The sequence below is a fragment of the Hoplias malabaricus genome, chromosome 3 (assembly GCF_029633855.1).
Source record: "Hoplias malabaricus isolate fHopMal1 chromosome 3, fHopMal1.hap1, whole genome shotgun sequence".
NCBI lineage: Eukaryota > Metazoa > Chordata > Actinopteri > Characiformes > Erythrinidae > Hoplias > Hoplias malabaricus.
In genome coordinates, this window is record NC_089802.1 from 67,632,061 (window position 1) to 67,650,060 (window position 18,000).

Below are 18,000 nucleotides of genomic sequence, written 5' to 3' on the forward strand. Positions count from 1 at the left end.
TCCGGTTTGGTGGTCTCAGGATTCCATGTCTGCGTTTTGCGGATGATGTGGTCTTGTTGGCTTCATGGAGCCAGGACCTCCAGCTCTTGCTGGACCAGTTTGCAGCCGAGTGTGAAGCGGTAGGGATGAGGATCAGCACCTCCAAATCTGAGTCCATGGTACTCGGTCACAAAAGGGTGGAGTGCTCTCTCCAGGTTGGAAGTGAGATCCTGCCTCAAGTGGAGGAGTTAAAATACCTCGGGTCTTGTTCACGAGTGAGGGAAAAATGGAGCGGGGGATTGACAGGCGGATTGGTGCAGTGTCAGCAGTAATGCGGGCTCTGTACTGGTCCGTTGTAATGAAGAGAGAGCTGAGCAGAAAAGCAAAGCTCTAAAGTTACTTTTCAGTCTACGTCCCAACCGTCACCTATGGTCACAAGCTTTGGGTAGTGACCAAAAGAATGAGATCGCGGGTACAAGCAGATGAAATGAGTTTTCTCCACAGGGTGTCTGGACTCTCCCTTAGAGACAGGGTTAGGAGCTTGGACATCCGGAAGAGACTCGGAGTGGAGCCGCTGCTCTTCCATGTCGAGAGGAGCCAGTTGAGGTGGTTCGGGCATCTGGTCCGGATGCCTCCTGGACGCCTTCCTAGTGAGGATGGCTCCCCGTGTCCAACGGGGAGGAGGCCCCGGGGCAGACCAAGAACACACTGGAGAGACTACATATCTCGACTGGCCTGGGAATGCCTCGGCATACCCCCAGCGGAGCTGGAAGCAGTGGCTGGGGAGAGGGAGGTCTGCGTTTCTTTACTCTGACTGCTTCTCCCACGACCCGGAACCGGATAAGCGGTGTATAATGGATGGATGGATGGTTCTTCCCCACTCCCACATCTCTTAAACAAAAACGGTTCTTTGTGGAACCTAATGTGGTCCTTCTATGGCACCGTTCAAAGAAGCCTTTGTAGCACCTTTAATTTTAAGAGTGTAGCATTAAATGCATCATTGTGACTATCACAGTACATTGCTTTGAAAGAAGCAGTGAATTATACCCTTTAAGAGAAATATGTCCTAATTCTGCTCTAAAACATTTCATGCCTTAAACTTTTTCTCCCCTTTGGATTGCCTTTTTACAACATTATAAAAGTGCACACTTTACAAGCCTGAGGACATGGATTGTGACTCCAGTGTACATTTGTGAAAGTGGTTTTTCTATTCTCAGGTTTATGAACACTGATCTTTGTGTGACGTCTTGCACTGACCGAGGAAGTGGTCAGGTTTGCTTGTAAGTTGATGGGTGTTTGGTGGAAGCGAGTAAATATGACATCCTGTGACAAGATGTTTTTGGCCTTTCGTGTACAAATATTTCATTTTGGGTTTGCTTATGATTTTGTCATAGTAAAAAACATGCTTGGGCTGTTTATTAAAAAGCATAAATGATTAAACATAAAAATCTACTGTTGTAGATAATGAAAAGTTTATAATTTCTAACCCTCATCTGCTTGTGGTTATTCTTTTCTCTTTTTTTCTCCATAGAAGAGAAATGGACTGTCAAAATTTATCATCCTGTTAAGAATGTGGCAGGATGTGTCAGGAGAACGGGATTTCCAGAGAACTGTGCATTGGTACAGTTTACTGTGAACTCACAGCAGACGTGATGCGTAAGCACAAAGTAAGTGCCTCCAGTGAATACTGCTTCAACTCATTTTAGATGGTAACAGAAGCACTTTTTACTATTAAGCTTTCTCTTTAAACAGTTTTGTCTTGGTATCATCATGTCTGTATTGTCTGTGCTCTGAAACTAGTATTCCAGCAAAACCATAATGTAACAGTACACTATAGAAGATGTTTCTCGTATTCTAATGCATGTTCATGAATCTTAAAATGCATTTTCTCATATAACTGCATTGAAACTTGTTGACAGTTGAATTCTGTTTGATCAATAGAACAATATTTAGAACACAAGCAGGCTTACAGAGTGCTCTTTTTGCATTTCTTGATTGCATGTAGCATCTACTTAGCTCAGCACGGATCAACACACTTTTTCCTGGAAGTTTTTTCACTACCACAGCCCCCCTGCAAAATATAGCCTGTGTCCTGTTGGAGATGCGACTTTGCAGCATCACTGGCTTCATTTCGCTGGGGAGCTGTGCTACTGTGAAAACTTTTAGCTAAAAGCAAGCAGATCCCATCCAGTGCAGTGGAGAAGCACCTTAGTACCTACTAGGTTTTCTTTGAACTGGCAGCGAGTAGAGAATTAAAAAAGTACCCAGTTCCATGTACCATTTGCCTAATGGTAGGAAAAAAAAAACAAGCCAAGCCGAATAGATAAGATGCAGTGGAAAAGCACCGTTTAGAAAATGGTCATCAGAAAAGCATCATTCATTTATCATAATCGAAGTAAAAGTTTAGTTAATCATGATATTTTAAGTCATATCACCCAGCACTAATACATACCTTCTATAACCACATGTTATGAGTATGTTATGAGGTAGAGTGAAATAGCTGAACAATGAACAGTTCTAGTTAAAATAAAAGCCCAGTTAATTTATGGCATAGAATTTGAGACACTTTGGCAAATGCAGATGAATCTGTGATCAGTGAACAGGAAACCTCTAATCTTGAAGCTTGTTTGGGAGGAGGTTGTGGAGGGTGTATGTGCTGCCCTGTGGTCAAAACAAAACATAAAATAAACAACAGACTGAATGTTTCAGTTGTGATGTCTAAAAAATGTTTAAGAGATGTGATATAGCCAGAAATGATAAAGATTTAGGCATGTCTGTGTCATCAGATAAACATCAGATAAATGGTTAGGAATGACTTGTAACTTGAGCTGGCTACAGACTGCCAACATTTTCAGTTGTTTTTAAAGCTTTTTAAGCAGCTAATAGAATAGATGCTAAGTAATGTGGCTCAAATTAAAACAATGTACTATAATGATAGTCAACAATTACTCAAAACCTTTGTGTTAAATGTGTGCATAATTAAGTTCCTTTTTTACACAGCTCACTTATCTATATTTATTGTCATAGTGCACTGGCACAATTTGACCAGTCATTGGTCTGTATTGTCATTAGTACTGTACATGTATTATCAATACACACGAACAAATTGGTAGTAAAAAATAGCAGCTTTAATTATGATCAGTTGTACAAACAATCTGGTGAACTTTGGCTGGATGTTTTATAAATTGCCTCTGTTTTGGAATGGTATAATAGTCTTTGTACAGACATGCCTTATACACTGTTTGTTGTAATATTCCTGGCTGGCAGGAAAATGTGACAATTGAAACTTAATATTAGCACAATACAAGAGCTTATTTACACTTAGAAATATAGGAAATGCACACTTTCTTAAACAGCATAAGTTTTTAAAATTGGTGAGACCAGGACAAAAATAATTCTTGTACTTGTGCTTTGCAGTGAATGCAGCATCCAGGAAATACTTGTTCCTTTATTTTAATATAGTCCAGGCTCAGTTCTTTGCTAAACATTCTTTAGAAAATAATCCATCAGTTTAAGCACCGTGACATGTTGTAGGACTTTTAAGTGTTTAAAACACACTCTGTATGTTGCATGATATCATCAAAGTGTTGAGGGAAATTGGAATTCTCTGTAAGGGTCTGCAAGCAAAATATGGATTTGAAATTGCAATTATATTGTTGGTCAGAAAAAAAAAACAGATGTTTTTCAAAAAATGTATTTGTCAGTCAAATCATTTGATTTGTCAGTCCTTGTCACACCATCTGCTAGAGTGCTTTCAAGTTATGTGGTGCTAAGCTTGCAGTAAGCTGTTAGCTACTTGGTATTTGAAACTATGCAAGTGTCATATTGTGCTGAAGAGGTGGCAAAATGATGCAGCATATAAGGTGCGAAAAAAAAAATCTCAATAATACAAAGAGTAAAAAAAAAAAGGATGATATCAATTTGCATAATCATGTAACATCCTCATATTTAAAAATTTAGGATACTGTGTAAGTAATGTGTCTGTAAATAAAAACAGAATGCAAAGATTTGCAAATCTCATAGACCCATATATTATTTAAATTAGAACGTAGAACACATTAAATTTTGAAATTGAGACATTTTACCATTTCATTAAAAATATTAATTCATCTAGAACTTGATGGCAGCAACTCATCCCAAAAAGTCCTCCTCCAGCATAATTTCCATTTCTTCACATTTTACACAGCGTCCCAATTATTTTTGGAATTGGTGTTCAATTTTAAAGCCATTGGCGAAAAAATATTATAACAAATGGTATCAGTGTGCTGGTGCGACCATCCCTGCAAACTGTCATATATTAATATGATATAATAATATATCTGATATATTTTCTTGCCACAGTACATGTTTCACATGCATTACAGGGTTAGCCTCCAGTAGGGTCCAGCACTGAATACAGAGCAACTGTGAATGGAGATATCAGAACAGCAAACTCTGTCTCCATCTGACCATTCAAACCTTGTCAAACTAAAAAAAAAAACTTTTTAGACTATTTTCTGATAACTTTTTTTTTTTTTTTCTCTTATCCCTCTCCATACAAGAATGTAGGGAGACAGAAGTTCCCTGGGCACAGCTGATGCCATAAAAAGCATAGAGCACCTGTCATAGTAAAATCAACCTGTCAAAACCCAAAACAACTCTCTGGTTACTAAATTTAAATGACACTCAAAAAGGATCATTTAAATAGGAAAAGTAAAAGAAAAGATAAAAAAAAGTGGTGCCTCGTCCAGGGTTTGTCCCTGCCTTGCGATCAATGATTCTGTGTAGGCTCCTTGAACACATAAAAGCAATTATGCATAATAAGTAAATGAATTAATGGAATGTAAAAGATATTTGGATACATGGATATGCATGACAACTGGCAGGACGTTTGTAACTTGGTTTTCTCCTGTTATTCTTTCTTTCTGTTCCTGCAGGTAACGTATAATGGGTGAAAGCTTGACAGCAGGAGCTGCCCACACTAGTTTATTCTTATTCTTCAGTTTCAACATTCTGTCTGTGGTCTCAGATTTGTAGCTCACCATGACCAGTCAATTCGAAGTGTTGACTGAATTGCAACAGCTGGACAAGATGCCCAGTCTGGAACGGCTGCGAGCAGCTCAGAAACGGCGTACCCAGCAGCTCAAACGATGGGCTGTCTATGAAAAGGAGATGCAAAGCAAGAAACGGAAGAATGAAAAACGTCGTGGAATTGTAAACCATAGGAATAGTGCAGCGGGTCATAAACGTGTTTCCTTTGCCACAAATGTGGCATTATTGGAGGCCTCAGCCAGGAATGATTTGGATGAAGGTAAGAAAGTTGAGCACTCATTGAAATTAGAATGACTGTCTGTCATTGTTCAAAGCTGTGTAAAAACAGATTGTAAGGATGCTCACTAGTAGTGCAGCTGTATAAGCGGTAGACCTATCATTCATAGATCACAAATTTGATCCCCTGGGATACCATGTGTAGCCCTTAGTCCAAGACAGGTTAAAACAGATTAAATATTTTTAAGTTAATTTAGTTTATTTATTAATTATTTTTTTAAGTATATACAAATATTATTATGGTTATAGGCCAGTTAATTTAGTAAACACAAAGCTCAGCAGTAATGAAAAGTTTGAAGAGTGAGTGAATTTTATATAATGGGTACAATACATACACTACAAAATCATTTAAAGATACACTTAGTCATTGCCTCTGTTATATTCAGTAGTGAGCTCTGTACAGCGTGCATACAGTTATTCATCTTTAGTTTAGTCCATCAACTAAACACAGTAGCTTTGCATATTGTGTGAAAATTTCATGTTGAATGGACCAATAGAAATGCTTCAAAATTACCTGGTAATAACATTGACTTCCGTTGAAGGTTAAGGTTTTTTTCTTTCTCATGTACTTACTACTTTGGGTGATGCATATTTGGATCGGACAGCAACGATATATTACAACCAAATTAAACAAGGCACCCCTTTGTTCATTCCACCTTAAATTTTATAACACATCATAATGACCTGAAACAACCACACACAATGTTTTCCATTCAACCTTACATGAACGGAAATACAGTGGCTTGAATTTACAAACCTATTTTAAGAAAATGTGGCATACTGTATTGCATTACATTTTCTTCTACCTACTTCTTTTGACAACACTCTGCAAACATTTGGGGAATGAGGAGATCAATTGCTGTAGGTTTAAAAGTGAAAAGTTTTCCAATACTTGCTTCGATTTTAGCAAATATTAAAAAAAAAAAAATAAACAAAAAAAAAAAAACAATTACCTTTCTCATATTCAACATTTAAAATATTGGTTTTTGTAGTATTTTTAATTAAATAGAGGGTTTAAGTGATTTTCAAATCATTGCATTATGTTTTATTTACATTTTTCACAGCATTTCAGTATTTTTGGATACGTGAATTGTAAAGGTCCCATTCAACCTTAAATAACACCAGAGAAAACGGGTATCTGATCTGATGTAACCACTTTGTCATTTCTTCCAGTTCACCCTAAATTGTATTACAGCTCTCAGAATGAAAGGAAAGGTGAAGCTGTTTCATTCAAACTTAAATGCTGCAATGGGTCCAGCTTATTTTATTTTATTTTTTTTTTTAAATGCAGCAAATTAGTGTCTATGGCATTGTTGGTGGCAGTTAAAGCCTCAATATGAATATTCTGTCAGGTCTGATCTATGGACAAATGTTTAACTGTAAACATATAAACCACCTGTACCTAGCACACCTCTGAGTCATTTGAAATGCAGTTTGAACATCATGTCATGAATAGGTCTTTGATAGCTTTGGCATGTGTATGTAAACATAGAGAAGTGAAAGAGGTGTCAGGTGGAAAAATGAAACTGAGTAAATTACCTCAAGTTCTCTTTGCAAAGTATAAAGTCCATACTATCCTCTTCTAAACACCAGGAACTGGTCCACAATATTTTTTTTCTTCTTTATGGAAAACAAATCTGCTAGGCAGCACACTTGGTGTGTCTATAGCCATGATTGGCAGTTTTTGACCCGCCTCCAGGTCCGTGTCAAATGTGTAGTGTTGCCAGTCTCAGAATCGGATCCCTGCATTGAGTTCCAGTTTTACTACTTGAAAAAGAATTGAACTAAATATTTATCTATTCTTATTACATTAAATCAAGGAATAGAAATAAGTTGAATATGCACAGTTGGTCAGAGACTTGGCCCTAAAATCCAGCCATCCATTATCTGCAACCGCTTATCCAGTTCAGTGTCACGTTGGGTCCACAGCCTACCTGGAATCATTGGGTGCAAGGCGGAAATACACCCTGGAGGGGGCGCTAGTCCTTCACAGGGCAACACACACACTGTATTTGGACTGTGGGAGGAAACCCACACAGACACGGGGAGAACACACCAAACTCCTCACAGTCACCCGGAGTGGGAACCGAACCCACAGCCTCCAGGTCCCTGGAGCTGTGTGTAACTACCTGCTGCGCCACCGTGCCGCCCTGCCGCCCTGGCCCTAAAATATTTCAGGGTATTTTGGTGATGATAATATTCTTGACAAATAATAATATAATAATATCCTGACAAAACACTGAAAAATAATTGTATTAATTTCAAGTACACACTATTGAGACATTAAATTGTTTTTGTTTTAAATTAATAATTATTTAATGTATAAATATAAAATTGTAAACATTTGCTTATTTTGTAAACAATCATCGCTATCAAGATTCTGACATTCTGGGGGCTGAGGGGCCCTTGAGCAAGGCATTGGACTTTGTACAATGAAAAATAATTGCAGAAACTAGTGCAGAAAAGTTGTGTGCGCACTTTATCTAAGGTAAACAATTATATTAAAATAAATACCCTTAAAACTTCATATTAAATAACAAAACAAATACAGAATAGATGCTAAGCTGAGTCAGTATGGTCTGTCTGCTTGTGTTAGAGCTCACATTGTCTGTAGAACTCTCCCTGTGGTATTTTTGAATTTCCTCATACTCAGCTGGGTGCTTCTGCTTGAGGTGGTATAACTGATTAGTTGTGTTTCGCCATTTTGTTGTTACAGACTTCTTTCTTATCTTAAAATTATCATAGCTTATTGGACATCTGATATTCTGTATCGAAACCATTTCCACAGTACTGAAGTCACTCTTCTTTTGGAGCAAATTCTTCTGCCGCAGAGCAACTTTCCACCGTATATGTCACTGTGCCTAAATGAATCATGTAATGAAAGTACGTCATGTTAAGCACAACTGCATGACATCATTACGTTAACAAGTCAGAATAGTTTCACAATATTGATCATGAATGATACAATATGCCCTTCTGTATTATTTAGACTGTACTTCCAAACAGACATTAATATTTCTAGTTAATTTAGCCTTAATTTCTTTTGTTTTTAATTAGAAGGCACAAGTTATAATTGTATTAAGGAGTTAGCTATTATTTAATAGCTTTATATAAATCAGAGCAAAAGGTTTTCGCCCAGCATTAGTTAGTTTTAGAAGTTCACAAACTTGGAATGTTATTAATAAGTTTGTAGGAAAAGAAGTGATGATCTGATACTGCCATACTCTGTAGGAGAGTGAGGGTTTATTTTCCACTGAGAGCAAGGTCCAAATTAAGTTTTCAGTAGTGAGTGGACCATATTACTTTTTGATTAAGGTCAGTAGGTGAAGAATAGCTACAAATGTTAGTGGATACTGTTTTTATCAGGATAAATATAAAAATCTTCAACCTTTTATTACTTTATCAGTGAATGTTAATCATTCTGATAGAAAGTCAACATAAACAACTGAGGAGGACCTCTTGACTGTTGTTGGTAGAGTGGGGCCTTTGGGGAGAACTAATTGGGGACTTTTGCTCTAGATTTTCATTCATAAAAATACCATTATTTCTTCTTTACAAATTTAAACATTTAATATGTAATTCCAGGCATTCACACAGACATTGACCAAGACACAATGCAGGATTGGTGATGTCACCACTCCCAGTATATACAGATAAGTGGCAGGGCACGTGTGTTAAGCTTAAAATAGTTATTTCCTTAATGCTGATTTTCATACATTTATTATCCAGAATAATGTTATGCAAAATCATGTTTTTATCGTTTGAGAAACAAGTATTCTAATGAAAATTCTTGCAACCTTAATTTACACAATCCTTTACAATGGGCATAAACCATTTCTGGATAAATTAGGTTACTTTTTTTTCTCAAGTCACCTTTCATTTTGCTGCACACCTTTTCTAGAAGTGGCCAATGAAGGTAGTCATAGTGTAGAGTGTGGTCTCCAAAAACCTTCTACAGTGTTGAGTTTCAACATTTTATTTTTCTCTCTATCATTCCCTGTCTTGAAATATGACTAAGTGATGGGTGTGGGGGGGCTCTGCTTCCTACATCTGATTGTTGGTTTATGTTTTATCTTTCTGGAAGCATCTCTTGTCTCCTCCCGACATTGGCATGAAGCTGCTCCACCCAGGAAGTTTTTTTAATCTGCAGAATTTTATGGAATGTGTTTTCAGTCTTTTATGTCTGTTTAGGTGGGGACATTGCAAAATCTGATAAAGTCTGGTGGCCTTTTTTAAATTGATGTCCATAAAATTAGACAGAATAAATGGTTAATTCCTAAATAAAAATCTTAATTATAACAACAATAAAATCAGCTTGATATAAAATATTTTCCATGCCTCAAAGAATTCAAACCTGATGAAAATCAAGAAATTGCTAATTAATTACAGATTATTTGCCCTCTTATTAATCAGCAAAAAATATGCCATTAGGGTGGCACGGTGGCACAACAGATAGTGTGTCGCTGTCACACAGCTCCAGGTTTGTGTGTTGAGAACCCTGCTTTGAGAAACTTTCTGTGAGGAGTTTGGTGTGTTCTCCCTGTGTCCGCTTGGGTTTCCTCTGGGTTTTGATTGTTGTTTACACCCATGGTCCATAAACACACATTGGTAGGTGGATTGGCTACTCAAAAGTGCCCATAGTTGTGAGTTTGTGTCATCCTCTGAAGAACTGGCACCCCTCCAGGGTGTCTTCTGGCTTTGTGCCCAGTCATTCTGGGTAGGCTCTGGACCCACCAAGACACTGAACTGCATAAAGCGGTTACAGAAAATTATTTTATTTAGTTTGTTTGATGTATCTTTTGCAAAGTCAGGTATTAAACAAATATTAATTAGTGTGTCATGTCTGTAATTTGTTTTTTTCCTTGGGTGATTCCATAATTTTTGCCCGATATAGTAGTAAGTAATTTTGAATAAAGAGATGCAATATATATTTTTAGTTTTTAACTACAGTATACAGTTATCTATCTACATCTACAAAAAAAAGATTATGTATTTTTACATACTTTTATCAGTGAGATTCCATGGTGCTGAAGATGAACCCTGCTGCAATATTTGCTGCTGTTATTTGTTTCACAAATATAAGAAAATGAAGACATCATAGAAAACCTGTTGAATATAAATGACAGTACTGTTGCTTTGTTATATTGTGATGTATGCCCATGAAAATGCAGTTTGTTCACTGTACTCAGGCATTTCTCCCACTTACTCCCATACACTCAGTCATTTCTGTGGATTCCCTGCTCACACACTGTTATGTCATTTACACCGGGGGTTGCTGGCTCGCCCTGGCCCAAGATTAGTGGTTAGGCCAGTACTGCCACCAAATCATCATGGGTCATATTACAGGTTTTAGGCCTGTGCTGGTTTTAGGAAAATGGCCACTTCTTGAATTATACTGTAGAGATACATTTCCCAAAATTTTCAAATCACTGCTAATTCAAAAAATATTCTAAATTACAACATAAAAAATGTAAATGTCGCACTTGAAAAGAGCTTTTGTCAAAATTGGAGGACAGTAATTATTGTCTACAATAGACCAGAAATACAATTTTGAATATGCCAAACAATTTTGTGGATTGTCTCTCTCTGTCTCTCTCTCTAATCTCTCTCTCTCGCTCTCTCTTTCTCTCTCTTCTAGTGAGATATCTATTGAAGAACAGTGTTAATCCTGATCTTTGTAATGAAGATGGCCTCACAGCAATGCACCAGGTAAGACTTTCAAAATGTGACAAATTTATCATGTGGCTTTTTATGCAGTGAGTAATCTAGGTTGTAATACATGATGGCCAGTGTGACCTCTTTATAATCATTGCATTGCATTTCAACCTTGCCGACAATTAGAAATTCTGATGTGTTACTCTACATATAACAATATAATAATGAATTTCTATCAGCTACTTGCATAGTTCACATTTTCTGTGTTTATACAGGTATATTGTAGCAATCAGTAAACTACATCGGCAGTAGATTAATGAAAAACCCTGGTCACGTGCTGAAGACATGCAATGATCAACTATAATTTTATACCCAATTAATTTCTCTCAGTTCCACTGACCATGCAAGAGCACTTTGTAGTTCTACAATTAAAGACTGTAATCCATCTAGAATTAAGGGCTAGAGTCAGTCATGTCCTAGTCTCACATTGCCAGACTATCTACTCTCACAAGTCTGCTATTTTGGCATGGCATGTAGAAGGAGGCAGTCTCTATGATTCAGCCAGGACAAAAGGAAGTGTGTATATGCATATGTACAGAAGGCCAATCAGAATGTAACTGGAATGCATAATATATGTGAATGTTCACATTCATTATGCTAATATTATTATGCATAAAATAACCTAATGATTTGCCAAGTCACTGTGTTCTGTGTATTGATTTGGTGATTAGTGAGTGGGTTTCTGCTGTTTTTAAGGTTGTTCCAAACCTGTAGCATAGAAGTTTATGCTCATTGTACTTCCTGATAATCCACATAAACTCTTAGTCTCTTGTCTTGTACAGTGTAATATTTCCACAGGGCAAAAAAAAACCCGTCAATTGTTGCCTGACCTTCCAAAACACCACATTTTGAAGTTGGCATGTTGTGTAAAACATACATAAAAGCAGAATACAATGATCCTTTTCAAACTATATTCAATTGAATACACTACAAAGACAAGATATTTAATGTTCAAATGGATAAACTTGTTAAAAAATTTTTTTTTCCAAATATTCACTCATTTTGAAGAAGTTTTACATAACGTCAACAACTTCATTGGAATTGGGGTTGTATAATGACTGAGCTTATAAGGATGTTTAAGGCATTTGACAGACATTCTTATTCTGAGTGACTTACAAAAGTGCATCTCTATGCACTTAGAATATATCCTTGTTTGTATAGGCTAGAATTCAAAGGTTAGATGCTGTCATATACAAAATCATTATGGTTAGCTAGATACACAGTGCTTACGTGCTACAAAAGGTTTCATATTTAATAAAGTATTAAAATATTAAATAGTATTAAAATTAATTCCAGTGGAGTCTGGAAGCAACAGATGTATGTGTGTGTTGCATCTGCATAGTGGGGTACTGCAGAAAATGTTTGCAAAAAAAGTCGCTCAGATGCTGTTCTTATTCTATAAACAATAGAAATTATAAATTTTCCAGAATTTGTAGGTTTTAATCGTTGGCCCTTGCACTTAGCACACTTATCCACTTTTTATTATTACTGTTTCTGATCCAGTTGTACCATCACAACACTCATTACCACATCACCACCACATCAGGGTTACTGCAGCACTGATAATGATTCACCACCCAAATAATACATATTCTTTGGTCCAGTGGAGGTTCTGACCATATAAAAAACACTCTCTTTACCTGTCTGTCTTTCTTTCGCTCTCCCTCCCTCTCCAAACTAGTGTTGTATAGATAACTATGAGGACATGGTTCGGCTGTTGTTGGGTCGAGGTGCGAATGTCAATGCTCAGGATAATGAACTGTGGACACCACTTCATGCTGCAGCTACCTGTGGACACAATGGTCTTGTCAAGATCCTCATCCAGCAGTGAGTGACTATTTTCTTTCACACATGAAACATTTAGGTGTAATTTTCTATTAAGGAACTGTTTTTAAATATCAGCAGATCATACCTAACAATTTGATAGCTGAAACAATAGATGTTTCTATTCAATTCCGAGATAAATGTGTGCGCTCTGATTCTTCTCACATTATAAATGCGGGCTTGAGTTCTGTGGTATTCGTCACAAACAACTTTCAGATGTCATGGGGAGTCCACTGGTCTACTTGCACAGACAGAGATCATGCCCCTTGGACTCCAAGGATCTCCTGTGGTGTGGTGAAATTCGGGGGAGAGAGCAAACGCTCGGAAGTGCTAGAAACGGGTCTAATATCTTTAAGAAGCCCAAGTGCTAGGCTTTCTCTCTCCCTAGACTACAGTGATGACAAAGATGTTTTTGTATTTCTTTAATTCTTCATGATTTAGTATGACCATTTACCCATCTTCACCAAGGATGATAATGATTAAGCTGAAGGTTTTTATCTGTTGTTTTTGTTCTTTATTGCAGTGGTGCTGACCTTTTAGCTGTCAATTCTGATGGTAACATGCCCTATGATCTTTGTGAAGATGACCCCACCCTTGACATTATTGAGACAGCCATGGCCAACCGGGGTGAGTTTTGATTGGAGTGACATGATAGCAACCTAAAATCCTGCTTGGTGTCGCACTCTCTGTGCAAGGGATGACGGTGCTTGGAAACCTTACTGCTGTTGCTAGAATTTTTATTCTTATTATTACTATGTTTATTAGGGGTTCAGTCACACAATCCTCAAACCCAGTGTAAATAATTTGAATATTTACAGAATATTTATATTTGAATTTAAAAAAAATGTAAATAGTGGTAAAAGTCAAACTTTAATTTTTTGCTCTTTTTTTCTTATTTTAAGACCTAAGTTGAAATCAAAGAAGATAATTTAGCAACATTGGCTATTAAGGCGATTGAGGACATGACTTTATGTAGGGCTGTAACACATGGCCAGGATGTGTATCAAAATGTATTTCTTAATTTCCGTCTATGATATATAATTAGTCAGCCTGTGAAGGACTGGCGCCCCCTGCAGGGTAAGTCCCTGCCTCGTGCCCAATGTTTCCGGGTAGGGTCTGGATCCACCACAGCTCTAGTTTCCTCCCATAGTCTAAAAACACGCTTGGTAGGTGGATTGGCTACTCATAAGTGTCTATAGGTGTGAGTGTGTATCGCCCTGTGAAGGACTGGCACCCCCTCCGGGGTGTGTTACTGCCTTGCACCCAGTGATTCCGGGTAGGCTCCGGACCCACTGTGACCCTGAACTGAATAAACAGTTTCAGACAGTGAATGAATGAATATATAATTCCAAAACCAATATGAACTACATAAAAGCCACAAAAAACTGCCAAGAAAAAACGAAACACCATCAAACACAATCCTTGAGATTTATCAGTATTAATCATTTTAAATTAACTTAAAAATTGAGTACAATTAACTGAATCTTCATAATTTAAATAATAACCAATAATAGTACTTAATTAGCTTCAAAAGGGAATGAGCTTTCCTTTAATTTCTTTAATCTTTTATTCAGTAATGAACAGTTTCATGTCATTTGCAGGAATTACACAGGAGATGATTAATGAGACACGAGCAGCTGTGGAAAGGAAGATGCTGGAGGATATTCAGAACATTCTACTTAATGGAGAGGACCTGAATCAGCATGACTTACATGGAGTTACTTTGGTAAACCTCAGTTGCAATCATAAACACAAGAAAACTTATTGGCTGTATGGAAGTAACATGATTTTCTGTAAAATCTATTTATCATACACGTACGATTATATGTATATGCCATGGAAGCACTAGGCTCTATTTATGGGCAATAAAAAATATCTTTATTACAAAAAGTGTTCACAATTTGATGCATAAAATTAAATTTACTGAAGGTTTTCTCAGTAATGTTTGTATCAATTTAATGAAAATGAATGTATTGATACTAAATTAAAAAGGGGTGGCACAGTGGTGCTACAAGTAGAGTCTTTGCCACACAGCTTCAAGGTCCTGGGTTTGTGGGCTCAGTTCCTGTCTCGAAACTCTGTGAGAAGTTTGGTGTGTTCTCCCTGTGTCTGGCATTGTTTTCCTGTTTCTTACCACAGTCCAAAAGCACACTTTTGTGGGTGGATATGTAATGCAAAAGAGGCCTTAAGTGTGTGTGTTTGAATTGCAAATCATGCTGCCTGGAGATTTTATTGGCCGATTTATGGTTTGAAGCCTATTGGTTATGTCTTCCAAGGTAGTTCTGACATAGCCTGTAGGTGCTTTTTGGATCACTGTCTTATTGTAGGAAGAAAAATTACCAACTAGGTATTTCATGGCACTGCATGTTGTGATGACCATTTTGATTCAGGATTCCAGTCACTCACTGCACATCAATGACCCTGAATCTATCAAAAGAGCCCCAGTTCCTCAGACCTCCACCTGCATGTTTGATATCTGATGTTACATATTGGAGTCATCATGTCGCCCACTCAGTGCTGTACAAAATCCTTGTGAGATGGATATTAATTTTGATTAATAAGTTCTTTCAGTCTTAAGGTGTTCTACATGGTGGTGCTATGTGGCCCAGCCTCTTTTTCTTATTTTGTCTGATCTCTTTCAGTTTTTGTACTGTCAGTCAATCTATCAAAGCTGCAACTCTTCACATGTGAAACTGAGACTTGTATACTTTTGACATCCTGGGAGCTGCCTAATTTGCGAGCTCTCAACTTTCAGATTCAACTTTTAGATTTTTCTGATTCTTTTGTGACTTTGTGATTGGTGGAATGTCAGACCACTCCATATCAGGTTGTCCTCCATTTTCCAGGTGTCTTTTGATATTGTGAGACATAGTACACCCTGACTTTATTTATTTAGTTTTGCAGTTTTTCTAAAGGAAAGACAAACTTGTAAGAGTTCAAATATTCTGTCTTTCTTCCTTTTGTTAATCACGTTTTTCTTTCCATTATAATAAAATATTAAACTCTGCAATCCAATAGGACCCAAAACTTCCCAAAAGGCAATGCAATGGCAACATTCCACTATTGCTTTTATACAGGACAGTCATTTAAATGTAAGCTGCAGGAGTTGGGACATGTGTAGGAGTTTGCATCAGTCCCCATTGCTGCAGAACAGCTGTAAGTTATTAACCAATGAAAGATGCCAGAGGACTGGGCTGTTTTACAGGATTTGGGTGAGGCTCTGTGGTTCTTGTGAAGGGTTATATTAATGCTACTACATACATAAGGACATTTTAGACAATTATAGGTGTGCAAAATTGTGACATGAAGCAAGGTTCATAAAGACACAATTTTACCCCACTGAAGACCTTTGGAGTAAATGTAGATTTCCACACCTTCTCGGCCATCAAAATTGCTTGACCTTAAAACTGCTTTTTTTAAATGATTATATAGAATGTCCTACTTATTAGCACCCAAGGTTTTGGAATTAGCTGTCTAGGCAACTTTCACAAAAAGGTTTCCTTACCATTTGTCAGCTCTTCTGTATGTTTGTATGCTCTAAACTGGTCTAATTTGTTTATGAAGTCCCAGTGTCAGTAAATAAATAAAGTGGCTCGGTCAAAACATGCTAGGCTTCTTCTCTCAGCTTATGGAAGAAAAACAGCAAAGAGCCCTCCAAACAGTGAAAATCATGAAAAGAGATTAGGATATTGCTTTATTCCTGCTCCGTAGGTGAGTTATGTTGTTATATTTTTGCTGTTTCAAATTATTTACGTAGGAACCCACTCTAAATTTGGTAGACTACTAGCCGCATGAAAGTAAGCACAGACCAAAAGTGCTACAAAACTAAGCAACTCGAGTTGTAACATCAGATATCAAACATGCAGGAAGTCTGAAGATCTGGGGCTCTTTTGTTACATTCAGGGTCCTTGATTTGCAGTGAGTGACTGGAACCCTGAATCGAAAGAGTCATCACAACATGCAGTGTCATGAAATACTTAGTTGGTCATTGTTTTTCCTACAATAAGACAATGATCCAAAAAGCACCTCCAGGCTATGTCTGAACTACCCTGGAAGACATAACCAACAGGCTTCAAATCATAAATCAGCCAGTTAAATCTCCAGGCATAATGGTTTGTTATGAGCTGGAAAAAATTGTGAAAACAAATCAACCTAACAAAATAACAATTTAAGCTCAAAGAGTAATTCAAACACTCACACATAAAGCCTCTTCTGCATTACATATCCACCCACAAGGTTTTTCTCCTCAAATCTACCGTTCTACCTTACAAGACACTGATCTTCTAAACATAAATAAACCTGGGATAAATGCAGTTCACCACAATCGTCTTTAAAAAACGCCTTTAGCCAGTAATGCTGAAAATTGAGGCAGTTTTAGCAGGTTAGCTTGGTTTATTTGATGCATGTGAGATATGAACTGTCATAGTTTACATAGATTTAGCATAAAACGTTAAAATAACTCACTATGCCATCACAATTGTATTTCATCTACAGTAGAATTTATACTTGGAGCACTAAGCTCCATATCATGAGAAACAGATGTTTCCATGGCTGAAAGTTACAGCACAACAGTCTCATGGGATCTGAAAGAAAAACTGGATGAAAAATGGAAAAAGGAGAGAGGGAAAACAACCAAACCCACCTGAAGTATGACTATGAAAAAGACTGTTGGAAAAAATAGTTTATTTAAAAAAAAATATATATATATATATATATATCCATTATCTGTAACCGCTTATCCAATTTAGGGTCGCGGGGGGTCCAGAGCCTACCTGGAATCATTGGGCGCAAGCACGAATACACCCTGGAGGGGACGCCAGTCCTTCACAGGGCAACACAGACACAAACACATTCACTCACACACCTACGGACACTTTCGAGTCGCCAATCCACCTGCAACGTGTGTTTTTGGACTGTGGGAGGAAACCGGAGCACCCGGAGGAAACCCACGCGGACACGGGGAGAACACACCAACTCCTCACAGACAGTCACCCGGAGCGGGAATCGAACCCACAACCTCTAGGCCCCTGGAGCTGTGTGACTGCGACACTACCTGCTGCACCACCGTGCCGCCCATATATATATATATATATATATATATATAAAAAGCTAATATAATATATAATAAAAAGGCTGAACTCCCAAAACTGAGAAATATTTGCTTAATTGGTTATT

At 37.4% G+C, this 18,000-nt stretch overlaps 1 protein-coding gene across 3 annotated transcripts in view; it reads left to right on the top strand.

The window, feature by feature from the left end:
- ppp1r16b (protein phosphatase 1, regulatory subunit 16B) overlaps nt 1–18,000 on the top strand; it is a 47,035-nt gene that overhangs the window by 23,210 nt on the left and 5,825 nt on the right. For all 3 annotated transcript variants that reach the window (XM_066665905.1, XM_066665904.1, XM_066665906.1), the window contains exons 2-7: nt 1,511–1,646; nt 4,896–5,269; nt 10,925–10,995; nt 12,683–12,828; nt 13,349–13,452; nt 14,427–14,551. In XM_066665905.1, coding sequence (XP_066522002.1) covers nt 5,002–5,269; nt 10,925–10,995; nt 12,683–12,828; nt 13,349–13,452; nt 14,427–14,551 — 714 coding nt within the window. In that variant the 5' untranslated portion in view covers nt 1,511–1,646; nt 4,896–5,001. The remainder of the gene's footprint in view (nt 1–1,510; nt 1,647–4,895; nt 5,270–10,924; nt 10,996–12,682; nt 12,829–13,348; nt 13,453–14,426; nt 14,552–18,000) is intronic.